Source organism: Taudactylus pleione, unplaced genomic scaffold (genome assembly GCF_031769625.1).
Source record: "Taudactylus pleione unplaced genomic scaffold, aTauple2 ptg000259l, whole genome shotgun sequence".
NCBI classification, from domain to species: domain Eukaryota; kingdom Metazoa; phylum Chordata; class Amphibia; order Anura; family Myobatrachidae; genus Taudactylus; species Taudactylus pleione.
The window spans coordinates 4262851-4288710 of NW_028284661.1; the positions used below are offsets into that span (position 1 = coordinate 4262851).

The following is a 25860-nucleotide window of genomic DNA, read 5'->3' on the forward strand; positions in this document are numbered from 1 at the left end:
CTTTCATAATCCGATGTGCCACTGCAGCTGCACTGCTATAAAGGCGCGACCAGTGGTAATGGGCAGGGGTGTTACAGGTTGGGGCAGGTTGCACTGATAGCCCCCATCCCCTGGAGCCGCCCCTCCCGGGTTTGGCCTTGCCCCCTCCCAGTACCCAAGTCTATCAGAGCTCTCAACGACCCTGCCAGTAGACTGATGGAATGATGTGCAGAAAGAGTCAGAGACAGGCAAGCTGCGGGCAAGAATGGCCACAGTCTGGTCTGAGGTCAGTGTTGGAGAATGATAGGCAATCTGAGGTTGTGGCAGGCCAATAACATAGAGGAGGTCAATCAAGACCATGGTCAGGGTTGGAATAGTCAGAACAAATATGGAACAATCTGGGTCAGGGGCAGGCGGTATATGATGACAAATCCAGAAACAGGCTGAGGTCAAACGAGTAGTCAAAATAGTTCAGGTCAATAACAGGAATCTTTGAATAAGCAGTAGCAGGTTCAAGCACAATTCCAAGGACTGGCAATATCACCAGCACTGAATGTGTTCACTTCCTGCCTTATATACTCATAACCTGCAGGAGATTGGCTGTGTCCGGGCAGTGGGCAAAGATCAGGGATTGTTCCAAAAGCTCAAACATACTAAGAGCAAGACAAAACTGTGGGCCTGATTCAGAGCCGCTCGTAAGCGGTCACTCGTTCGCTCCGAGCGATGTTCGCACATCTGCGCATGCGTATGGGTCGTAATGCGCATGCGCCAACCAGTCATTGCGGTCGGAAATCGAGCGCTCGCAAAATAGCGAGTGCCTGCTAATTTGAGTCACAGGATGAGGCGTTTGTGGGTGGTAACAGGGGAAGGTGCTTGAAAACGGGGAGTAGAGATCCGAACGCAGGCATGCCAAACGGTCAAAACGGGCCTTTTAAGGGTGTGCATAATTAACAAAGCAGCGTCATCGACCACGTCACTTGGTTGTTTCTTAGCCTGAACTGTTCGCATGATTGCGGTAGGAAAATCCAGTTCAGACGCCTTTCGATGTACTCGATTAATCAAATAAATAGCGGAGATGACGTAGGATGCGAGCGGCCAGGGGGCGTCTTTACAAAATAGCGAGCGCATGTTTTGTTCGCTCGCTCAGACATAGAGGCGTCAACAGACCGCAAAGAGTGAGCGCTCAATTTAAATAGCCGGCCCCTTTTTTTAAACGAGCGAGCGCAAATAGCGTCCGGCTCTGAATCAGGCCCTGTATCTTCTGTGGCTCAATTGGCCGGTGCACTGGTCTCAAGTGGTTTACCATTGTTTTCTCTTGCTTACTACATTCTCTGTTCTTGACTATGTGCTCTAATCCATGAGGTCCGACGTTACGTTGAACTCAATCATTTTTTAGAAAATGTATTTTTGGTCTCTTTAAGGGGCCTATCCATTAGGCAACCTGAAAAACTGATCGTCATTCAGTGCAGGAGACCGACCTCCTATCTGGGAACATGTGGAACCTGACGATCATTGTCAGGTTGATGAGCATGTTCCACAAATAGTCGGGGTCGGCAAGGACCCAGCGTGGAAGCGCATTGCTGATCCTTGCCGGCTATCCATTAGACAACTTTGTGAACGTTCCGATCGTTCAAAAAGTCGTCTAATGGATAGGCCCATTTTTAGTGTTTTGATTTCGCCTCTGTATCTAACTCTAGTGAGGCCATTGCATCATCCATTAGGTCTTCAATGAAAGTTATACAGTGTTGCTAACTTGCCGCCTTCTATGTTCCTTTATCCAGTATTGTGTATTCTTTGGAACTGTGGGCCTGATTCAGAGCCGCTCGTAATCGGTCGCTCGTTCGCTCCGAGCGATGTTCGCACAACTGCGCATGCGTATGGGTTGTAATACGCATGCGCGAACCAGTCATTGCGGTCGGAAATTGTGTGCTCGCAAAATAGTGAATGCCTGCTATTTTGAGTGACAGAATGAGGCATTTGTGGGTAGTAACAGGGGAAGGTGCTTGGAAACGGGGAGTGGAGATCCAAACGCAGGCGTGCCAACCGGTCAAAACGGGCGTTTTAAGGGTGTGCATAATTAACAAAGCAGCGTCATCGACCACGTCACTTGGTTGTCTTTTAGCCTGAACTGCTCGCATGATTGCGGTAGGAAAATGCTACCACAAGCACTGCGAGCAGTTCAGACGCCTTTCGATGTACTCGATTAATCTAATATATAGCGGAGATGACATAGGATGCGAGTGGCCAGGGGGCGTTTTTTTAAAAATAGCGAGCGCATGTTTTGTTCGCTCGTTCAGGCATAGAGGCGTCAACAGACCGCAAAGAGCGAGCGCTCAATTTAAATAGCCGGACCCTTTTTCTGAACGAGCGAGCGCAAATAGCATCCGGCCCTGAATCAGGCCCTGTATCCAACACGAATCCTTTTCGCTGCTCTGTTTTATAGAACTGTTTTGTAGCTTGCTTTATTTTTATTCAGTAACAAGCTGTTAAATATAAAATAAGTCTCCTCGAGGCAAGAAATGGAGCAGCAAATAGGAAAATCATGTTATCTGATCCAGAAAAGACAAAGTCAATATATAGGATAAGAAATTCCACACTCTACTGTAAGGGTCAGTTCTCATATCTATCAACATTCAATAAATCTGCATTACATCAACAGTCTTTGGTATTTTTTGGATCCTCTTTATCCTCCTCATAGGTCTCAAGATATTTCCTCCATATATAATCATAAAAGGAACAAAGGAGGTAACAGTATAAGTGGATATTGACTCACCAATTGTATCACACAAATTCACCTGAAGAGATTGAAATGAACTGGGACTCAAATCGTATAATCAAGTAGTGCATACACATATGCTATTGCTTCATAGATGTATAAAGGTATCTTTCAGGCCTCTTTCCACTCCCATGTATTGGAAAACCGGCTAAAATGTACCACAGTCACCACAAGTGTTAAATGTAGGAAAGATGCTTACACGAATGCTTACATGTGCTTTTCTTTTTGAAGAATATAAAGCTTTCTTTGTTTTTCTTAAACGTCGTCAGACAGGGTGCCATTCACTCTGTATCACTCCACCAATGTGTTACAACATAAACAATGTATTTTTCAAGGTAACCTCATGGACACACACACACACACTACTGTGTATGAGATGAGTGGTCTTGAGGATCTGTCTTACTAATATTAGGATTTGTTGCTCTTGTGCATTTATACAACAATTATGCCTTATAAAGGACCTGATTCCAAGATGCACACAATATTGATGTACTGTAGGAGGCAGTAGAGCGATTTGTTGCCACTGTGAATGCGTCATAGCCACATTGAGCAGGTGCGGCGATGGACTAGTGACGACGGTCACAGAGAGGATTTATTTGCAAAGTGACAGGTAGTCAGCACCTGGGGAATGTAACAGGAGGTGGTTAGAAAAATATAGGCATGTCGTGACCACTTTCTGGGTGTGCTCTAGTAAGCCTCTGTGAATTTGTTTGCAGATTCGATCCCTCGTTCCGTCCTTCATTACCTTGCACGGCACCGCATGCGATATGGTCCGGTTGGTCATGCAGCACGACCGACCGGAAGATATCGCTAACAACCACGGGAGCGCACAGATTGGCCATACACACTGAATGATAGAGCCGATATGTCATTCCGATTTGGCCGGACAGAAAACATATCGGCCCGATATCGCTCCAGTGTGTACCCAGCTTTGGATAGACCATGTCTTTTTTCTGAAGGTAAATTTCTGTGATGACGTTTTAAATAACTTGTCATGTTACTTATTGCTCACAAATCTATACACCAGCAAGCAGGGGTGTAACTAGGTATTTGAAGACCCCCAAAACACATGTAGCTTTAACAAGGAAGATGGGCTTCCCTCAGCTCTGGGCCCCATAGCAGCTGCACCCCTTGCATCTATGGTAGTTACGCCCATGCCAGCAAGAGTACAAAATACCTTCTGTTATTGTAAAAGTTCCATAGCACTTTATTGTGTATGCGTCATTGAGTTTAGTTTTACATTTAATCTAAATGACCTTCCACAAGTAAATAAAAGCACTTACATTTGGACAGTTGATAATTCTCATTGATCAGCTGCCGACCAAATTCTTTCCTTTTCTTATACAGTGTTGCATTACTCATAATTACTCATACTATGCAGATATCACTGGAAGATTGCTTGTATACTTACGTTGTACTTTGTGTTGTAGGCTATGCTTGTGTGTTCAAGCATCAACATGCAGTGAAGACTGTAGGATAAACTTTACCGTGATCAGTACATGTAAACCTTTATAACATAACCAAACAGCTTCTACAGCAGAGTACTGTACTGTACAGGTACACGGTCACAACTTATGAAACAGCACCATGTACTGTGTCTCCAGTATAACTTTCTATGTCATAGGCAGCCGGCAGCTGTTACCATACTAAAACATACATTACTTGGGCAAAGGTATTTGGACACGGGAACATCACACCGCCATGTTGAATATCTCATGGACATTAATATGTATTTGGCTCCCACTTTGTTACCAAAATAGTCTCCACTCTTCAGGAAAAAGATTGGGCATTGATGTTGGGCTTTAGGGGCTTAGCTTGCAATTCTTCCCAAAGTTCAATGGGGTTGAGTTCATGGGTCTGTGCAGGCCAAGCACGTTCTGCCACACCAAATTTGACAGAACATTTTTTGACTTTGAGAAATAAGTACCAGTTTCCACCATTATCCATAACCATTACAGGAAGAAAATATCACCCACATTACATTTCCTGTATTGGGAGCTGTTCCTTTTGATATAAATATAGCAGTCGCATCCGCCTTGGCCAGCGGCATTTCCAGGAAATAAAGCAGGAACTTCCAGTTTCTGGTGGTGACTATACTTTGGCTGAATAAATGTATTTTGGGGAAAAAAAGCACTTTTTTCTGGTATCCTGCTTTCTGTTAAAGGATTAGAAGTATTTATTTGTATTAGATTTAGATGTTGTTTATTGTATTATATTGTTGATTATTAACACCCACCTGGAATAAGATTCACAATAACAGTATTTTCAGTTGATCAGGACACCTCTAGAAGGGCAGAAATTTGTCTTACTTGTTGGAAATGTGGCCTCCTATGACAGTGTAATGTTGGAAATCACTGAGCTCTCCATTATGAACCATTCTACAACTACTGTTTCACTATGGAAATTGCAAAGCTTTATGGTTGATTTTATTGGTGTAACTGAAATGTCCATACTTATTAGACAGGATGTCCATATTCTTTTGGCCATGTGGTGCATGTATAATGTACCAACAGCAGCGTCCCTCCACTGGGTGACACAGTCAGCAGAGTAGTACGCGTGTGGCCCGAACCCGGGAGTCCAGAAGATGTGGACTGACCCTGGGGACCAGTCTATTTACAGTGCAGTGCTACAGTGCAGCACCCGGCTCCTGTCACTGAGGGGGAGTCAGCACTTTGGTGTCACCCCTTGGCAGGTGACACCTTGGTGCGGGCTGCACTCCCCTTGTGATGCCACTGTGTAAAAAAAACTAATTTTTATCAAAAATATCAGACATCAAGATGGTGAGGTATACAGTACATGATAGCTGCATTTTATATCCACTTCTTTACTGCAACTGGAATCATTCTCCATCCTTCACTTTCCTGTGGTGAAATATTGCTGCAAGCTCTATATGCCAATGCAGAAAAGTGTTTGGAACACAACCAAACCACTATTTTGTACAGTACCTTGAGTGCTAATTTTATGACTCAGGAGTCTGGGCCTAACATTGGACTAACAAGGGAGAGATCTCCTCACCAGAACTAACAAGGAAAGCAGAGTGTGCAACTGGCAAACACGAACCTTCAACTGGGAAGTGGCCTCCAGTGGACCTCCATTCCGGATCAAGGTTGGAATGTGAATTTACAGACTCATTAGCGGATCATACCACTGGCAACCCAGTTCTAGTTCCTGGTGGCACATACCACCTCGGGCTTCCTGCTACTGGCTCTCTTACCTCAACCAAAGCAGGATTATATTGGAGGAGCGATCAGCCCTTCAGGATAAGAACAGACACTGACTAGTGCAATGGGTAAGCTTTAGGGATAGATTCACATTGCTATTTCACCTGCTATTTTGGGTGCTTTAGGGCTCTATCCGGGGACTACATTTAATAGCTGTTGTTTCTAGTGCGATGAGTGATCTTTAGAGAGTGTTTTTAGCTGCTGCATGATAACACACCAGATTGTACTGACCACCTTTTATTCTTCAGTGGAGTATAATTTTCTTTTTCAGTTCCTTTTGCTAATGGAAGTTATTCAGTATGCACATTTCTTGATAGAATTTATAGTATAATTGGTTAATAATCTTAGGCTAAAACAATTTCCTCTTTCGATCTTTCTGTAATTTGTGTTTTGTTTTCTATGGGGAAATAAAGTTTGTGTAGGGAATGAACTGTAATTGACAGCCTGCACTGAGTTAACTCTATTAAATAAAAGTATAGATACATACTGTATGCATAGAAATCAATTGTCAGGATTTGTATTTGTTTTCATTCTGAACTTGTAACCGTGTCCAAGAGGAGTATACGGAGAACACTAGGAGGTCTGAACAAGTTCCTCTTCAAAGAAAATAATATTTGTATTAATTACAGGATAAATGGTATAGCACAATCAGCACAACAGGAGAAGTCGAGAATGCATACAAAATTGCAGGCAGATGATGTTAGCAACAACAGGTGCAGAAGTGAGACAAGGGGGTAAATTTACTAAGATTCGAGTCTGATTGAGTTTTTTTGTTTTAAAACTCGATTTGAATCGCCGAAAATGATTTTCCCGTTTTTAAACTCGCAAATTAAGAAGTGAGTTTAGCGGAAAGTTAGTTGGCCGATGGTGAAGCAGATCGAGATTTCTCCCCAGAGTAGCAGGTTTAGATGATATTACTCACCCGAGATTGCAGTGTTTCCCCTCTGCAAAACTCTCCCGAGTGAGCAGCCTGCACATATCAGTGAGATATGTGAAGGCTGCTTGTGTGGTCTACATGTTAAACAAGAGTTACATTTTTTTTTTAAATGACATAGGGTCCCCCCCAAAAGCATAACCAGCCCCTAACTGCTCTGCCAGTCCTGGTTCCAAAAATGATAGGGAAAAAAAATATGTAGGGTTCCACTGTAATTTAGGAGCCAGCACCTGGCTGCAGGGCCAGTGCTGGTTTTAAATATGGGGGGGGGGGGAATGCATAGGGGTTCCCCTATATCTAAAACCAGCACCAGACCCAAACCGAGTGGGGTGTAATGCCACAGCCAGGAGACCCTATAACTGTGTCTCCATGGCAAAAGCTTTAACACCCCAAGTCGGTCAGCCCAAGTCAGGGATCTCAGGGGAGGTGGGGACCCCCAAGAAGGGGTCCCCCCCTCTTCTGAAAACCCCAGGCTTACGCTGAAGCCCAGGGCTCTTCCTCACACCTCTGGAACGGTGGGTACAGAGGTAATAATGTGTTAAATAGTTCTAAACTATTGTAATTTTCAGTGGAACTACAGGTGCCAGCATGCCTACCCTTTAGCACTTGTGGAACTACAAGTGCTAGCAGGTGGCCGGCACCCGTACCTCCACTGTAAAAGAAATAGTTTAAAAAACACAGTACACACACACCGTCTAAAGCAGGGGTTCCCAACCACGTTCCTCAAGGCACACTAACAGTCCAGGTTTCAAGGATAGCCATACTTGAGCACGGGTGTCTTAATTAGTACCTCAGTTATTTTTATTTAACCATCGGTGCTGAGGCATGGATATCACTAAAATCTGGACTGTTGGTGTGCCTTGAGGACCGAGGTTGGGAAACACTAGTCTAAAGTAAAAAACTTTATTACACACCTACCTACCTCACTCACACATACTTACCTGCAGCCAGCTAGTCGGTACCCTTCTCTAGTGGAATCGGTTTGGATATGTGCTATGACAACAGCAGTTCTTGCAACTGTACACAGGAATAGCAGCCATGTTTATGACAATAACATACCTCCCAACTGTCCCGCATTCAGCAGGACAGTCCCGTTTTTCTGGTACTGTCCTGCTGTCCCACCCACGGGCCACAGTGTCCCGCAGTGGGGGGGAGCACAAATCAGAGCAGCGGGCAAGAAGAGGTAGAATAGATGCCATGCGCATGGCATCTATTCACTTGTGCAGGGAGATCCTGGGGGCTGCCCAGCATCTCGGAGAGTGGGTGTCCCATGAGGCTCCACCCCCTTTTCATTGTGGCTCCGCACCCTTTTCAGGCGCGCAAAGTGTCCCGGATCCTTACCATTAAAAGTTGGGAGGTATGCAATAAGAGTATTGGAGCTGTACAAAGGAATAGCAGATGTGCTTATGTCAGCAGGAGTCTTTGTAGCATTTCACATGGAAGCAGCAGGACATGCTGCAGCTAAAGTAGTTACTAACAACAATAACTGGAACAGCTGAAGAGACTGAGGGACTGATTCAGAGCCGCTCGCTCTGAATCAGGGCCGGGGGTTTTTTTTTTGGAGCGGCCTCGTGGCCGCTCACATAGCTGTGGGTGACCACCCACAGCTATATCGAGCAGCCATGATGATGGTCGTGATGGTCAAGACCATCGCGACCATCGGGCTTGCGACGAGACCCTTGTGGGAGGGTCTCGTTCATCGCAAGCCCCAGAGAGCTTTCGGCTCTAACAGAGCCGGAAGCTCTCCACTGACATCACTCGTGATGTCAGTGGGGCCGCCCCCAAACGGCAAGCGTTCCTTCGGGAATGCCTCCGTTTGGGCAGCCACCCCCCTGGCCCGCCCACCAAACGGGGCGAGCTGTCACTCAACATCGACAGCTCGCCCCCTTTGGTGCGAGACCCGGAGCGATGGATTGCCCGTCGCTAGCCGGGTCTCGCGCATGCGCACGACGGAACTCTGAATCAGGCCCAATATGTACTAAGGGGGTCATTCAGACCCACTCGCAAGCGGCAGTATGCTCACAAGTGGGTCGATGTTCCCCACTGCGCATGCGCACGACGGAGGGAGCTCCGTTGTGCGCATGCGCGAGACCCGGACTGCGACAGCCAAGCTGTCGCTCCGGGTCTCGCACCAAAGGGGGCATGCTGTCGATGTTGATTGACAGCATGCCCCCTTTGGTGGGCGTGCCTGCCAGACGGAGGCGTTCCCATGGGAACGCCTACCGTCTGAAGCCAGCCCCACTGACATCACTAGTGATATCAGTGGGAGTGATTTTGGCTCTGATAGAGCCAAAATCACTCCAGGGCTTGTGGCAGGGAGACCCTACCGCAGGATCTCCGTCGCAAGTCTGATGGTGACCATCGCGACCATCTTTTTGGATGCTCGTATATGCTGTGGGTGGTGACCCACAGCTATACGAGCGTCCAGGAGGGCGCTCCATTTTAATGGAGAAGGGCCCTGATTCAGAGCGAGCGCTCTGGTCAGAGCGTCCGGCTCTGAATCAGGCCCTAAGACCGGAGAAATGCTTTAACTCAAAATCTAGAAGCAGCAGGATATGCTGCAACTAGTGGAGTTATTTGCAGCAATCGCTGGAACAGCTGAAGAGGCTGATGCGGACAAGTAAGTTGCAGGACTTCAGACAGGTATCACATTATATGCTGTGACTGGAGGAATGCTTGAACACTATGGGGGAATGCAACTGCTGGTGAAGGGGACAATCTCGCACCCTTCGTCTGGCCGGCCAGATGCCCGATTCGCACAAAAGTGATCGCTACCCTATGGGTATAACAGTGGAGCCAAACTGAGTATGACAGAGGTGACATACTGTACAGGAACATCAGAAGTTGCACTGGCAATGAGTCATAGCCAGGGAGAGAGTTACGTAAAGAGTCCTGGCTATGGATTGGATACAGGAGTCATGTGCTACCAGACTGGCTGACTAGCAATCACCAGCCTTGACACAAGATAGTGGCGTCCCCCCGCTACCGCTAAGTCTCCTCTGACCTCTTCCAGCGGCGTAGAGTGACGTTGTGAAGTCACGCGCGCCGACTCCAAAGGGGGAAAAAAAAATTTTATTGAACAAGGGCAGGGGCAAACACAGGATCTTTTTTTTTTGTGGGGTGTTTCTAATATATATATATATATATATATATATATATATGTGTGTGTTACTGTGTGTATATATGTGCATACCTGTGTGTTATATATAATATATACATGTTTGCGATATACTATATATATTATATACATGTTTGTGTTTAATAAACATATGTATATATACAGTACCAGTCAAAAGTTTGGACACACCTTCTCATTCAATGGTTTTTGTTTATTTAAATTATTTTCAACATAGTAGTTTAATACTGAAGACGTCAAAACTATGAAAGAACACACATGGAATTATGTTGTAAACAAAAAAGTGTTAAACATATCAAAATATGTTTTATATTTTTGATTCCTCAAAGTAGCCCCCTTTTGCTTGGATTACAACTTTGCACACTCTTGACATTCTCTCAATCAGCTTCATGATGTCTTTAGTATTAATCTACTATGTTGAAAATAATTTAAATAAACAAAAACCATTGAAGGTGTGTAGAAAACTTTTGACTGGTACTATATATAAATATATATATATATATATATGCGTGTGTGTTTATTAAACACACACATGTATATAGTATATAGCAAACATGTATATATTATATATAACACACATGTATACACATACACATATATATACACAGTAACACATATACAGTACACACACTAACACATATATACACACTAACATACATACACATATATCCACACTAACATACATACACATATATACACACTAACATACATACACATATATCCACACTAACAAATACATACACAACATATACTGTACACACTAACATACAAACACATATATACACTCTGACATATACAGACATAATAAAACACATACATTCTTACACTTCCGATGAAACAGCAGGTTGCTAATGGGGGCAGACACCTTGTATCATTAGGCCCCGCCCCCTCCAAAATGCAGCAATTCGCCCCCATTGCGATCATAGATTGGAGGGGGAATCGTCCATCAGCGGGGGTTCCCAGGTTGGAGGAGGAGGCCTTCGAGTAGTGCGGGCCCCCTCTCAGTCTGCCAGTGTCCGGGCCCGGGACTCTAGGCCCAGCAGTCCCCCCCTGATGGCGGCTCTGGTGGTAATATCGCAATTAAGGAGACTGTTACACTTCTCCCAAGATCATATGATTTGTAACACCACTTGTTACTATGGGCTGTTACATGGTGATATTTTTCTGGATATAAGGATGAGACTTTCTATCAAAGGCTATTGAACTTTATTTTGTCTAAGGACATAAATTGGCTGTCCCCAAAACTGGGCTTTTATTAGGTTCTTTTTTGATCAGCACATTACTAAAGCTGGGCATACACGTCCAGATAAAATGTCTGTCAGACCGACAGACATTTTATCTGGCAGCCTGTCAGATGCAGATGTCCGCGTCATACACTGAGCTTACTCACAGTGTATCACCCCGATATCTGCGCTCCGCCCCTGAGGGGAGGAGATATTTCCCTTACTTCCATGGGAACACAGGAAATGCCAGTCTATCGGCCACAGCTGGGCATTCACTGCCCGATGCGGCTGACAGTTTACCCCCTAAATATCGCATCGCGCAGGCATGCTGGACAGTCCGGTAAGCCCGACCGAGCAATATTTAACACTCGGTCACCCACACACACGCTACAATTATCAGTGCGATCCGCGGATATTGGGCAGATCGCCCCAATAATTGTAGCATGTATGGCCAGCTTTACTGAAGATTATAATACATTTCAGACTGTGTATCAGTGTATATTGTGCAATATTGTTTTTATTTATGTGTATATGGATGTATTTTTTATATTAAATATGGTTTTATATTTGATATTTCTATGTGCTCCTTGTTATTGAAAGATAGCAGTTAATGTATATGTGTTTGGAGTATATAAGATTTACTCTGTAGGAGTAGCAGAAAATTCAAAATACAAAAGTTGCTTAACCCCAATATATTTTTATAAATTGTAATATATGCACCTGAATTTTATTTGTTTGTAGGTATATAGCCACATCATTCTTATAAATCACAATAGATTCCGTAGACCAACAATCACACGTGCGGATTAATAAAATATAACCTGTTTGTAAACTTCAATAGTATGTGTACTTCCAATGTACACCCACTTCCCCGTACTTTGGCATCAAGTCAGTAAAACAAATTGAAAAAGCCAAATCTGGATAATACTTTGTGGAATTAATTACGTATATCAGGAAATTATGTCTCAATTATTTAATAAAATTAACTACCTGGTGTCTGCATGTTATCCACCCATGTTTGGTGAAACTTTTGAATCAAAAAGCTTAGCTACTTTGTTTTTAGTTTATCCAGACTATTAGGGGTATTCAATATGGGAGCGATAAGTCAGTTTTTGCGTTAATATCGCACCTATGACGTCATTATCGCAGGTTTTAGTTTTACACCGTATTCAATTTCAAAGACTTTTCGCAGGTTCAAAAAGTCTTTGGCAAAAAACGGGGATAACTTTTCACCACTGAATAGGTGTCGAAAAAAGGTGCAGAATTGGAGTTTTTCAGAATGACCCCATGAAACGATCTGTGTCAAAAAAAAAAAATCAGGACATCCCAAAAAAAGCACTTTGAATTTGGGGGCCCAAAAAAAAAATGTTGGGGAACAAAGTTAAAAAATAGCAAACTTGACTCTGGGGGGGGGGGTCCCCAAGTATGTCCCAGGTGTTTTTCCATGGCAGCTCTTTGCGCAAGTGGGTTTTTCACGATTTTTTTCAAATCTCTTTAGAACTTTAAAATATGCTGAGCCCCATTTTCAAGTACCCCAAATTTACTGGGCATAGTTATTTTCCCCCCCAAAAAATCTAAATGCTCTTCTGCACCACTTTCTTCAAAGTCGCATTTATGCACTTGCCGCGGCTATTAGAAACCCCGATTTCCTTCAGGAGTTAAAAATGGGGGTACCCATAGTGATCCCCCATGTCTATACATCATGAGGGGGGTCCCTAGAATATTTCCCGAAAATTCCCGTTTTTGTTAACCTGTAAAAAAAATTTGTAAAAATTTAGAAAAAAAATGACATAAGGTCCCCTCCCCAATAGCCAAACCAGCCAGTGGTGGTTTCTAAAAATACGGGGAACAAAATGTGTAGGGTTCCACCATATTTTAGAAACCAACACCAGGCTGCAGGGACTAGTGCTGGTTTTAAATATAGGGGGCAAAAACGACGTGGGGTACCCCCTATATTTAAGACCAGCACCAGACCCAACCGGAGACCAGCGCTGGATGTAGGTATGAAATCTTTCTTGCAGAGCCATGTTTTTTGGAAATCCTACTGGAGAAGGGGACAGAAACTTCTGGTATAGGTAAGTATGTGTGAATGGGTAGGTGTATGTAATAAACTTATACTGGGCACGGTGTGTGTGTTTTGTCTTTTTTTAACTATTTATTTTACAGTGAAATTACAGGTGCAGCATGTCTGCTGGCACTTGTAGTTCCACAAGTGCAAAATGGCAGGCATGCTGGCACTTGTAGTTTCACTGTAAAGTACAATAGTGTTACATTATTTGGCCCCCCTATTACCCCCATACCCACCGCTCCAGGGGTATGGGGATGAGCCCCAGGCTTCAGCGTAAGCCTGTGGTGCTCGGGAGAGGGAGGACCCTTTTTTGGTGGGTCCCCGACTCCCCCGAGATCACCGGCTTGCGCTGACCGACTTGGGGTGTAATGCTTTGGACCTGGAGCCCCGGTGATTGGGTCTCCGGACTGTGGCATTACACCCCGGTCGGTTGGGTCTGGTGCTGGTCTTAAATATAGCCACGTCATTTTTGCCCCCTATATTTAAAACCAGCACTAGTCCCTGCAGCCTGGTGTTGGTTTCTAAAATACGGTGGAACCCTACACATTTGGTTCCCTGTATTTTTAGAAACCACCACTGGCTGGCAAGCCTGGGGCTGGTTTGGCTTTTGGGGGGGGGGGACCTTATGTCATTTTTTTTGTAATTTTTTACAAATTATTTTTACAGGTTAACTAAAACGGGATTTTTCAGGAAATATTCTAGTGACCCCCCTAAAGATGTCTAGACATGGGGGATCACTATGGGTACCCCCATTTTTAACTCCTGAAGGAAGTCGGGGTTTCTAATAGCCGCGGCAGGAAAAAACACCTTGCAAAGCTATTTAAAAACCTGACTTTCTTTTGCAGCCAAAAACAGGGTTACTCATAGTGATCCTCCATGTCTGGACATCTTTAGGGGGGTCCCAAGTATATTTCCTGAAAATTCCCATTTTTTTCCTTAAATGGGGTCAAGGGTCATTTTTTAAAAAACAGGGATTTTTCTAAGCACTATAGCAAGTGAAAAAAAATGCAGAATAGGGGTTTGGGGGTGTAGGCTTATAAAAAATAGCCTGTAGTTTTGGGAATGTCCCCTTAAAAGGAAATGTTCAAAAAAAATGTCCTAAAAAAAATCGGGACACCCTTAAAAAAAAAATAAAAAAAATTTTGGTTTTAAAAAAAAAAAAAGGTAAAAAATAAAACAAGTTAACGAAATTATTTCTGGTGGGGTCCCCAAGTATGGGGTGGGTGTTTTTTTCATTGCGCAAAGTAGCGGCAGGTGTATTTTTGCAGAATTTTTTAAAATTACCTTTAGGGACTTAAAAATATGCTAGTACCCATTTTCATGTACCCCAAATTTGATGAGACCACTTAAAAAAACGAAAAAAAGAACCTAAGTGCTCTTCTGCATCACTTCTTCAATGTCGGGGAAAAAAAACACCTGCACAGCTATTTAAAAACCCTGACTTTCTTCTGCAGGCAAAAATGGGGGTACCCATAGTGATCCCCGAGGTCTGGACATCTTTAGGGGGCTCCTACAATTAATTCCTGAAAGTTTAAGGTTTTTTTCACCGATCCAAGTATCGCCGGTTCCCGTTTTCGACAATTTCAAATTGAATACGGGGATACGCGGGAGCGCGCGATACTTTTTCGCTGGCAAAACCTCCGATGTGTGGCGAAAACCTCGCTGGCGAGGTTAACGTTTCATATTGAATACCCCTCTTTGTGAGCTGTTATTATTTGGATTCATTGGCAGATGGAAAGAGACATCATCAGCACTCAGAAAACTATCGGTGCGCGCACGTGGGGGGAACTTGCCTACTCTTCCGGGGGGGGGGGGGGGCAGGGAGTGCCACTCGATTTTCGGGAGGCTCCCGACCATCCTGGGAGAGTGGGTAAGTATGAGTTGGATGCAGTGATGATATTTATGTAGCTGAACAATGTTTTGCTACTGCGCTTGCACGAACTCTCAAAAGCCTTTAATGCACACACATGAACCAATGTGAGCAATGCCGTTCGCAATTGTGTATGGGATTGCTAACACTTGAGAAGGGGTCTGCGATCTTTAGTGTGTCATGGTGGAGACTGTTAGGTGACCTAAAATGATCGCAAGGAGCTGTTTCATGACTGTTCTGGGAGTGTCACAGGAGTGTCTGGGAATGCTGCTGCGTAGTGTAGACCCTAGGCTACCACAAATGTCCATGAAACGACCGATATTGCATTGATGTTGGAGTGTTTACAATCTCCATCGCAAATGCATAGACCACTCAGCCTGAAAGTGGGCGTCTCACCACTCGTACACTTCCTTGCACCATCCCGCACAAAAGGAAAGCTGAGATTAGCATTTGCTGTTGTGGCTACATTACCAACCATCTCTGAATCAGGCCAAATATGCATACATTTGTACAAGCAGATAGGAGCAATGCATTGAACTACTATGGTGAATCTAAGGGAGTATGCTGAGTACCTTACAAGTGGCTTGCTATTTAGCTGCGAACTATGACAGAAGGCACTTCTACAATGGTGAGCTGCAATGCCAGCAGTCAGATCAAAAGACAGCCTAATGGTGCATACACACGGTCAGATTTCTTATCAGATATGAATGATAACGATTGTAAAAATCGTTCAATTGTTCATATCTTTGACATGTAGGGCATGCATCGACCAACTATGCGTGTGCCCGCATGTCAGATAGCGATATTTGACATCGACTGTGTTTGCAGACATATTTGAAGGATTTCATTAATTTTAATACTGTCAGAAATTGTTCAATCGTTCATCGTTGATGAAATCGTTCAATCACTCATCGTTATCGATGAACTGACAAATCTGACCATGTGTATGCACCATTATATTTTGGCATCTAATCTGGGTTTCTGCCAAGTTAATATTTGTGTTTTAAAGTAAGAGTGAGAAAATAAATTATAAATAATTGTCTCAATAAGCCATATAACATACATTTAGACATAAAAATAATACACTCCCTAAATTGTGAATTGGTTGATCATTCCTAGTTCACAAGATGGTAGTCTAGTTAAAAGATCTGTACATCAGTCCTCTAATACACCAGATGAACAGACAGATACAAGTTTATCAGATAAGCTGTTTTATATAGATATATTTTAGGTACGCATAATAATAGCACCTTATATTATGAGGGTGATTCAATACCTCTCATTGCATGAATGTATTCAACTACATATACTTATAATTAATAGTATGGTTTTGGTACAGATTATTTTCCACAACATCCCCATACTTGTCTAAGCATTTGTTCCAACGTTACACCAAGGCATCTGTCCCTGCATAGAAGAAATCTATGTTAAGCGCCTGAAGCAAGGATATAACGGCTTGCTGAACTTCACCGCCAGTTGTGCACAGTACATCAGCAATGTTCTCCTGAATCAGACCTTCAGTGCGGTACAATTGTCATGTGTGGTGGATGTGCTTGGCTGGCCGGATTTTTTAAAAGGCAGTGCACCAAACCCAAACCTGTTTCTGTGACATGATGTTATCACACCTGGCCAAGTTGGCAATGAATATCACTTGCTGGTAAGCATTGGAGACTCAGAAATCCGATCACACTCCTTGATGTTTGACCATGTTTTCACCAGCCCTGTCATCTTACAACTGATGTTGGGACAGTATGACTGATATGAGGCACAGTCTAATGGTCGTGAGGGAAGCAGTGGTCTAACTGCTCTGGCCTGGTGGGAAATCAGAATGAAATAGAGAACATTACACACGTGAGAGATCTTGTTACCTTACTTATTGAATCACCCTCATATTATATACTGATGATTATTTTATTGGCCTGTTTTGCAGTAAAAGAAAAACCCAGCGCTAGACAGGCAGGAGGGTCAAGTACTAATCCAGCAGTAAAGAAAAGAGGGGATTGTCAACCTCACTTGAAAAGACAGAACAATAAAATACTACGCTCTAATACTTATGTTGGGACATTAGTAAACACAAATTATAGCAAGAAAATATTTAATAATGAGCAAATAGTAAATCATACATTGATTGAATAATAATAGAAAATATAAAATATAAAAAATAATAAGCAGAATAAAAAGTTATAAATAATGATAAAATACATACATCTACTGTCATAAAAAAAAACCTAGCCAATTGTACAATAAAGATACATGGCCCTTTAAAAAGGGATTGAGTATTAATAACCAACAGTGAAAAAGAAAGTTGACCAGGCTCTCTATAAATTGTAAAAAGTAGAAATATAAGTCCCGTACACAGCAGCTATAACTGAGCTGATGTAGCTAATAACTGTGGATAATTCCATATAGCTACTAATGTTGCAATTGACTCAGTATTATTGCCTTTGAGATTCTCTCTGCACACATATGCACACACCAGCTCTCCTTTGAATTGTCATTCCTGATACTGGAGAGTAGCCCGTCACAAATAAAAATGAAACAGGTTTATTAATTGACCAGGCTAAATAGCCGGACATGTAATTGGGCTTCCTTTCAGCCTATCTGAAGTATAAAGTCCCGTCTATGTGCAGTCTCTGGCAGCCTGTATTATAAGCTGTACCTGTAATAGCGGCCTGGACACTGTAAGGATAACACAAATCACCGTATGAGACAGGCAGCTCCCATACCTTGACGCTTGCAGCAGCGTGGATGATGGATCAGCGGTCAGCGCTCACTGGTATCAGCGCTGGTATCACAATCGGCTCCTGTCTCCACACTGACCTGGCAGCATAAGGACTGCGGTGGGTGAGGGCTTTGTAATAGTCACTTGCCAATTGCCGGGAGAGCTGGAGTGTGCATATGTGTGCACATGTATTCATATTATACAATCGGCTAGGTTTTTTATGACAGTAGATGTATGTATTGTACCATTATTTATTACTTTCTATTCTGCTTATTATTTTTTATATTTTCTATCATTATTCAGTCAATGTATGATTTACTATTTGCTCATTATACAATATTTTCTTGCGATAATTTGTGATTACTAATGTCCCAACATAAGTAATAGAGCGCAGCATTTTATTGTTCTAATTTGCAGTAAAACAACATACTGTACAGTGTATTACCGCAGAAAGAACAGGATCATATATGACTCTGCACTTTATACAGACAACAAACGGCACTGCTGCCAATGCTGTCTTAATCCTTATTAAATTAAGTTCTTTGAACACCATTGATTATGTAATTTGGTCAATGAATTTTGATATGGCAAAATATGTGAGGAAAACAACTTTTGTGATAAAGTGCTCCCCCCCTAGTGCAGGCTTTTATTCACAATGAGTGACCTATAAGCCTCTCAACAATAAGCATATAAACAAAAGTGAAAAAGATAACACTTCAAGTTTGCATTGATGATAAAAGTAAAAAAATATATAATAATGTGTCTTTTTCTTGTATTTTTTTTTGTTTTTTAATGTGTTCTTTTATATAGATGTAGCAAACTAGGAGGTTCTTTCAATGGTGACAGTATCTACAAAAAATATTAACACAAAATCAACAAAAAGTACTTGTTTCCTTAATACAGCAAAAATAAATGTATAGTGTTAATCTTCAACACCCAGTGAAAAATAAAGTTGGCAGCTTTCCCTACACCCAGTGGTACACCAGTACTTACGCCATAGGTTTTATGTTCTTCCTTCAGATATCGGATATGGAACATAAAAAGAGAAAAAGATATATAGTGTAACACATTCCTTAATGTAAAAAGAGGGGATGAATTGAACAGGGATCTCATTCATACTTCATGAGGAATAGATTCTTGCATATAAAGGTATCTTTAGGTTCATCTCAATCAAAGTGACTCTCCACATGGAATATATCTTTCAAATATGTCTCCAAGTTATTATCCTCAAATAGAAACAAACAAGGAATATCCCCATAGTGTCATTATTAATGGTACAGAATGCCCACTAAAATGTATAATATCCTGGATAAAATCATATGGTATGAAGTTAGGAACACCATAAGGTGCACACGTAGAAAATCCAGTTGATTGCAGAACTTAGTTGGTCTTTATTCCAATAAAATTGGTTCCCCGAAGCCTCCTATTTGCTACAGGAACATAAAAGAAGAATTGGATGTAGAGATATATAGATATGACTGAGGAATTGGAATGGATTTTGTATGTCATGTAGAGTTGAATGTATGTGGTTTTGTTTGCCTAAAATATGCATTTTCTTAATGTGCACGTAACTATGTTTATGTCCATAATCAGATTCAATTTCATCTTTCTCTCACAACTCCATACACTAAGAGAAGTGCAATGGAGTAGGGAAGGGATAGACAAGTGTAGGCCGACTATAGTAAGCCTGGGTACATACCTGAACGATTTTACTAACAATGCGACGGTCCTTCCAATTTCACTAAAGCTAGGTACACACAGGAGTGACGGGCATCCACACTGGATGACTTCCAACATCACTCCAGTGTGTACATAGCTTAACAATGATACAATCCCAGCAGGGGCGTAACAATAGCCCCCGCAGACCCCATGGTGGCTTGGGGGCGCGGTGGTTTGGGGGCTGCAGACCCCATACAAACTAGCTGTCCGCATGGAGCCTGTGTGTTGTAGCTTTTGTGTGGATGAAGCCTATTTGTCATGCTGGTAACATCTGCTAGATAGTACTTTGTGGTCTATAATAATAAGCTCCTCTGAAAAGTACTGAAACCTCTCCGAAGTGCCAAGTCTTCCTTTGTTCCTTCAAATACGCTTTTCCAATCTTGTTTCATAATACTTCTCAGGACACAGTTGGAAATATCCCCTTACCAAAATCAGCCTTCACCTACTTTCTGATTTCCTTTCTACTCCCAAACATTTCAAAATTACAATTCTGGTTTTCAGTTCTGTTCTGGACAATTCGTCTTCCAGTATATCTGCCTGTAGAGGCGGAAACAATTCACATTTACCTTTCACGATAGAGGTAATTTGTTGTCATATATCTTACATTGCTCTGTAAATAGGAGACAAGGCATAGGATGTCTGCAATCCTGGGAAATAAGTAAAACTTATTATTTATTCATTTTTTAAAGATTGCACTAAAGGTGCCCACACACATAGCGACATTTTACACGATTTGGCCGATTTCGACGAATCGTGACGACGAATCGGGTAAAAAAAGTACAAATCGTGAGTTTATACTCACGAGCACTATGCCGATGCGCGTCCCCGCTCGTCGTACATCGCATCTTCTGATCTACCGTGCTGTAGGGCAGATTAGCCAATCTGGGATACAATGCATTGGCTGCAAGATAGATCTTTAGTCAGATTGGACATTTTTAACTCCAAATCGTGATCACGACGGCAAGAGAGCTCCCGTGAAAGTTCATGAGGAAATTGGCCATAAAATCGTATTGTGAGGACATCGGTATGTGTGTGGGCACCTTAAGTGTTTCTGGTTTGAAGAGGAACCCCCACATCTGTTACTGTAATGCCCCATAACTGGCTATTAAAAGGCAATTCTGTTGAGCTCGGTCATGAGACCTTTACTGTGTATCCAGTGTATGTTTCTGAACAATGGTCTACATCAGTAACCAAGGCACGCTGAGGGGGATGTGGTTAATATCCCGACGATCAGGATGCCGACTGGCGGAATCCCGATTACCCAGAGAACACCAGTGCCGGAATCCCGACATGACTGGGGAATGTTTTGAATCCCGGCAGCTGGCATCCCGATCGTAAGGAGACCGGGGCAAGGTAAGTATTAGCCACGGAAGGGGGAGGGGATGGGCTTAGGTTTAGGCTCCCCGTGGGGAGGAGTTAGTGTTAGGCTGCCACAGGGGGGGAGGTTAAGGTTAGGCTCCAGACAGGGGGGCACCACCGGGAGGAGGTTAGGGTTAGGCACTAAGGGGAGAGGGTTAGGTACTAAGGGGGGAGGGTTAGACACTAAGGGGGAAGGGTTAGGGTGTGGGGTAGGGAGGGTTAGTATGAGGGTACAAAAAAGGAGGGTTGGGGGGGTAAATAGGACAGGGGAACAGTATTGACTGTTCCCGTGTCAGGATTCCAACCATCGGGATGCCGCTGTCACTGTACTGAAAGCCGGCATCTCCTTCGTTGGTATATCATACCGATTCCCGCTGAGGTACAGTAATCCAAATAAGCTAAATGAAATGAAGACACAACATTTTACAATAACAATAACAAACATTAATTTTATAAGAAAAAATATTTTTTTTATATCATAAAAGTGACTTCCATAGGAAATAACACACTGGGGTTTAGGGATTGATGTTGTTACAATAGGAATACAGTTGCCATACATAGTATATACATACCAATCAGAAGCTGAGAATCTGACTCCAGGCACATATAGTTTGACACCAAAAATAACAATGAAGCATTGTTAACTGAATCTATTATGGTCTTTGCTAGAATTGTTTGCCTTATGGCATTTGAATAACATCAGTGCAGTGTGATGTGGATCGTTCCAGCACTGGATTACTAAAATGGTGAATTATGCTGGCAAAAAACAACAACAAAAAAATAGAAATCTAAAAAAAGAAAGAAAATAATAATGTGGGGTAAGGAGGTAGCACAGTTATTCTACAAAGTTGTTGTTTTTTGTTGGAAAATGTTAATGAGGTTTACACTAACATAAAAAAAAGCAAACACAGAGTGTTATTCAACAGTGCATTTCCAATTGGAGACAAACACTCTCGCTCACAGTGTTTAACAAACAGTATTAACGCAAAGCTTAGTCACATAAGGATTTGTCAAAGTCATGCTCCTATAAACAGTCCACATCAAAGCTGTGCCACAATAGAAATAGATAGACGTTATCAAATACAGTCTCTTAGAAAGTGAAGTACCGGGCAAACCATTCCTGGCGTTGTGGGTCTGGAGATGCCTCCGGTGAAGTATCAGTCTGGGGAGGGCTACATCCCAGAGAGAAAGAGAGACAAATTACAAAGCATACATGTTTCATACATATCATACAAGAGCTAGTAGGCAAACACAAAGCAAATCCATATTGCTTCTTGTCCTTGTCCGTGTGTGACACCTCTGTACATCCACTACATTGTAATACATCAGCAGCCCAGGCTACCTACCATATGTTGGGAAAAGCATGTATACTTTGTGAAGTGGCTTATTTATCCCATATGTCTTTGGTCTGTTTGTAGCCCCTCTTTTAGCCTCCTTTTTAATCAAAACAATAGTTAAACTTTATTACCAGGGTCACGTTCCATGTATACTTCAGATCTGCTAAGCACAACACACAATTTCCAGACCAGGGACATTCAATTCACTAATGTTACTCTGTCATGCATTTATTAGATTTATAACACAATTCAAACAACAAATATACTAATATATGGGTCAAATGAAGTGCTAATTTACACGTCCAAATATACTGTGAGATTATGCTTTATAAACAAGGGAAAGGGTTTTATTTCAGTGCTGAGTTGAAGGTACAATAAACACAAACTATACAATGTGTCATTGTATAAAAGAAGCACACAGGGACAATTCATTAGTGGGATATATTTATACATGCAGAACATTTATTCATGCTCACAACATATGCAATAAAATATAACAATGATACATAGTTTGGTAAATTCAGTGTATAGTCTTTCCTGATTGTTTCAGACATACAGTTCAAGTCAGTAAGATGCCGTAGCTGTCACTAGAGGGCACTCTAGCATTTAGGTTATGTATTATATTCTCGCAGATTCAGCTACTGTTCTTTTGCAGGATATAGTAGAAAAGCTGATATTTTGGGGTTTAAGGAGAATAAAATTCTTGTTTGAACAACTTTGGTTTTGTGCCAATTCTCTGAGAGTCCTAAGTAACACCAAGGGGTATATTTACTAAAGTGCGGGTTTTTAGAAATGGAGATGTTGCCCATAGCAACCAATCAGATTCTAGCTATTATCTTCTAGAAGGTGCTAGATAAATAAGTAGAATCTGATTGGTTGCTATGGGCAGCATCTCCACTTCTAAAACTCTCACTTTAGTAAACATATCCCCTAGTGTGATAGGTATTTAATATAGAAAGACAATCTACATAGATTTGGAAAGAAAACACTAAACACCAAATGTATGTAATGCAGGTATACAATCTTTCAAATAAATACATTCAAAAACATGCATGGACATTGTGGGCCTGCTGCAGAGTTGAATGTATGCTTATGCTCCGGAAACAAGTGTACGCAAGCATGGGCAATGCTGAGCTGTCAGCCTTTCAATCCTATCTCCACTTGTGACTGAAGGGGTGTAATTGCGCAGTAACGGGCGTTCTCATGTAAGCAATGTTTAGTGAGGGCATGTTGGCAGAAATGAGGACCATGCAGAGTTGGACGTAAGGACAAATACACCTGTTTCCAGGGGTATCATTTGCACCATACAGTATATAGGCCGCTGCAGATACTGTATATCCAGAAGATGATGACGAGTTTCAAACCATGTGTACAGATAAGGAAGGGTGCACCTGCTACGTACAACTGTGCATACAGGCGAATGTGCACATTTATTTGCTTGCATGCAATGCAGGAGCACTTTCTGCTAATTCACGTTCAACTCAGCATAAGGCCCTGTAGGTGCATTAAAAGAAGGGAAGCAAAAAACAAAAAATAAACAAAAATATAAGTGCAGAGATTTGCAAAAGCTGAAATGGGATTTTAACAAATACATGTGCAAAAAGGAGCTCTATAAAGAGGTTGTAGATGCCATAAAAGTAATTTGAGGCTTTCTCTGTAATTCAGCACTTTCATTACCAGTGGCAAAGACTGGCGAGGTAGTGCTCACCTCAAAAAGGTCTTGGCCTCTTTGGGTGGTACAGTCTGTGGGAGAGGCTTGCTGCTGTTGAACTCAATATCGTGGATGGGTGAGTTTGGAATGGGATCCAGGCGGGTAGGATGTCCATTTCCCATTCCACTAGTCTCCACAGCACTTAGGTTAGGGGCACTCACAAACCTGTTTGTGGATTTATCATTCTTCTTCTTTTGCTGTTTTGAAAACAACACAAGTGAGGCATACTCAATTTACATTGTCCTTGTAATGCATCACAGTTGTGTATAAGTTGTAGTAAGAATACTGTATATATATATATATATATATACATATACATATACACAGTATATATATATATATATATATATATATATATATATATATATATATATATACACATTTTGAATTCTTAAAGCACTGTGGTCCTCGGTGAAAGCCTGTCACCTCTAATTTAACACTATGTACACTATGTACCACATGGACATCAGTGGCAAAGACCGCTGTCCCTGCGAGCTACTTTCCCGGCATATTGGAGGAGGCTTTCACATTTGTGAAAGACTCCTCCAGGGGAATTTGAACACTGGCCGGAACCAGCCAGAAGCTGCAGAATAGGTATCGGAAAATCTCTCTCTTGCGAGTAAAGCCTCCATAAGTTTAAAGTGATTTACACCATACACTGCCCGATGCGGCCGAAATTTAATTTACAAAATACCGCATCGGACGGGCATGCTGGACAATCTGGCATGCCCGACCGATCGATATTTAACCCTCAATCGCCCACAAAAACACTACAATTATCGGGGTGATCCTCGGATATCGGGCGGATCGCCCCCATAATTGTATAGTGTATGCCTAGCATTATTGACATATTCTACAGATCCATAGGTGGTCTGGAAAACATGAACTTTTAGGAGTCCTTGAGGACCGATTTAGTCACCCCTGATGTAAACTAACAGGGCCAAACTCTGAAAAGCTTTGCTTGAGCTTGGTACAAACAGGTCAGATCGTAGTCCCCATTGATAAAATGGGGACTACGATATGCATTGCTAAATTGCATCTATCTAACATTGGTCCAAAAATTACAATTTACGAACATTGATGCAATTTACGAACATTGGTACAAAAAGTAATGAGTACATATAGAGATGTAACTTGCAATTTTTGGGCTCATAGCAAAATGTTCTAGAGATCTATCAATCCCTTACTTCCCCTTCTCTCATTTACAGTAATACATTCACTCTGAGCAGAATCTTATTTTAGAGCCCTATAATACTGGCTCATGAGCTCAATATTCTGAGGCTTCCAATCCCTTGTGGTGTCATCTGTCACATGGCAGCCTTGCACAGAGAAGATGCCAGAGGGATCAGGGTCAAAAGTAGGCACTGTTGGCAGCTACCAGCCTCTGCTACACTGGTAGTTACCACCCAAAAGAACATGCAAAGTCTGCCAGAAGATGTCACCTATTTGGAATAGTGTAACTTTGTGTATATGGGAGAAAATTCTTCTTTTAATGTAAGAAAATAGTTTGTATTCACTTATCTTGTGTAAATATATATATACAATGTATTATGATACATGTATATTCACTTATCTTGTGTGAATATATATACAATGTATACACACCTAGTTACAATTGTTACAAGATGGCTTGTTATATTGGATCAACTTGCATTTTAGGTTTAGGGACGTGCAGCTATTATAAAGAGCTAAATTACTACAACATGGCTTAAACGGTTAGATGAATATATAGTGGCACATGTTAGAAAGGTACCATGGGTGACATTTTTATGTTTATTTAAATAGAATATCATATTTTGTAGTGT

At 42.1% G+C, this 25860-nt stretch overlaps 1 protein-coding gene across 6 annotated transcripts in view; it reads right to left on the reverse strand.

Moving 5' to 3' along the window:
- Positions 1 to 21506: 21506 nt before the first annotated feature.
- The window catches only part of FAM184A (family with sequence similarity 184 member A), a 350858-nt gene continuing 346504 nt past the window's right edge, over positions 21507 to 25860 (reverse strand). For 4 of the 6 annotated variants that reach the window (XM_088480982.1, XM_088480984.1, XM_088480986.1 and 1 more), the window contains 2 exons: positions 24053 to 24252; positions 21507 to 22179 (listed from right to left, as the gene is read on the reverse strand). In XM_088480982.1, coding sequence (XP_088337108.1) covers positions 22098 to 22179; positions 24053 to 24252 — 282 coding nt within the window. In that variant the 3' untranslated portion in view covers positions 21507 to 22097. The remainder of the gene's footprint in view (positions 22180 to 24052; positions 24253 to 25860) is intronic. The other 2 variants (XM_088480985.1, XM_088480987.1) reach the window with 2 other exon arrangements.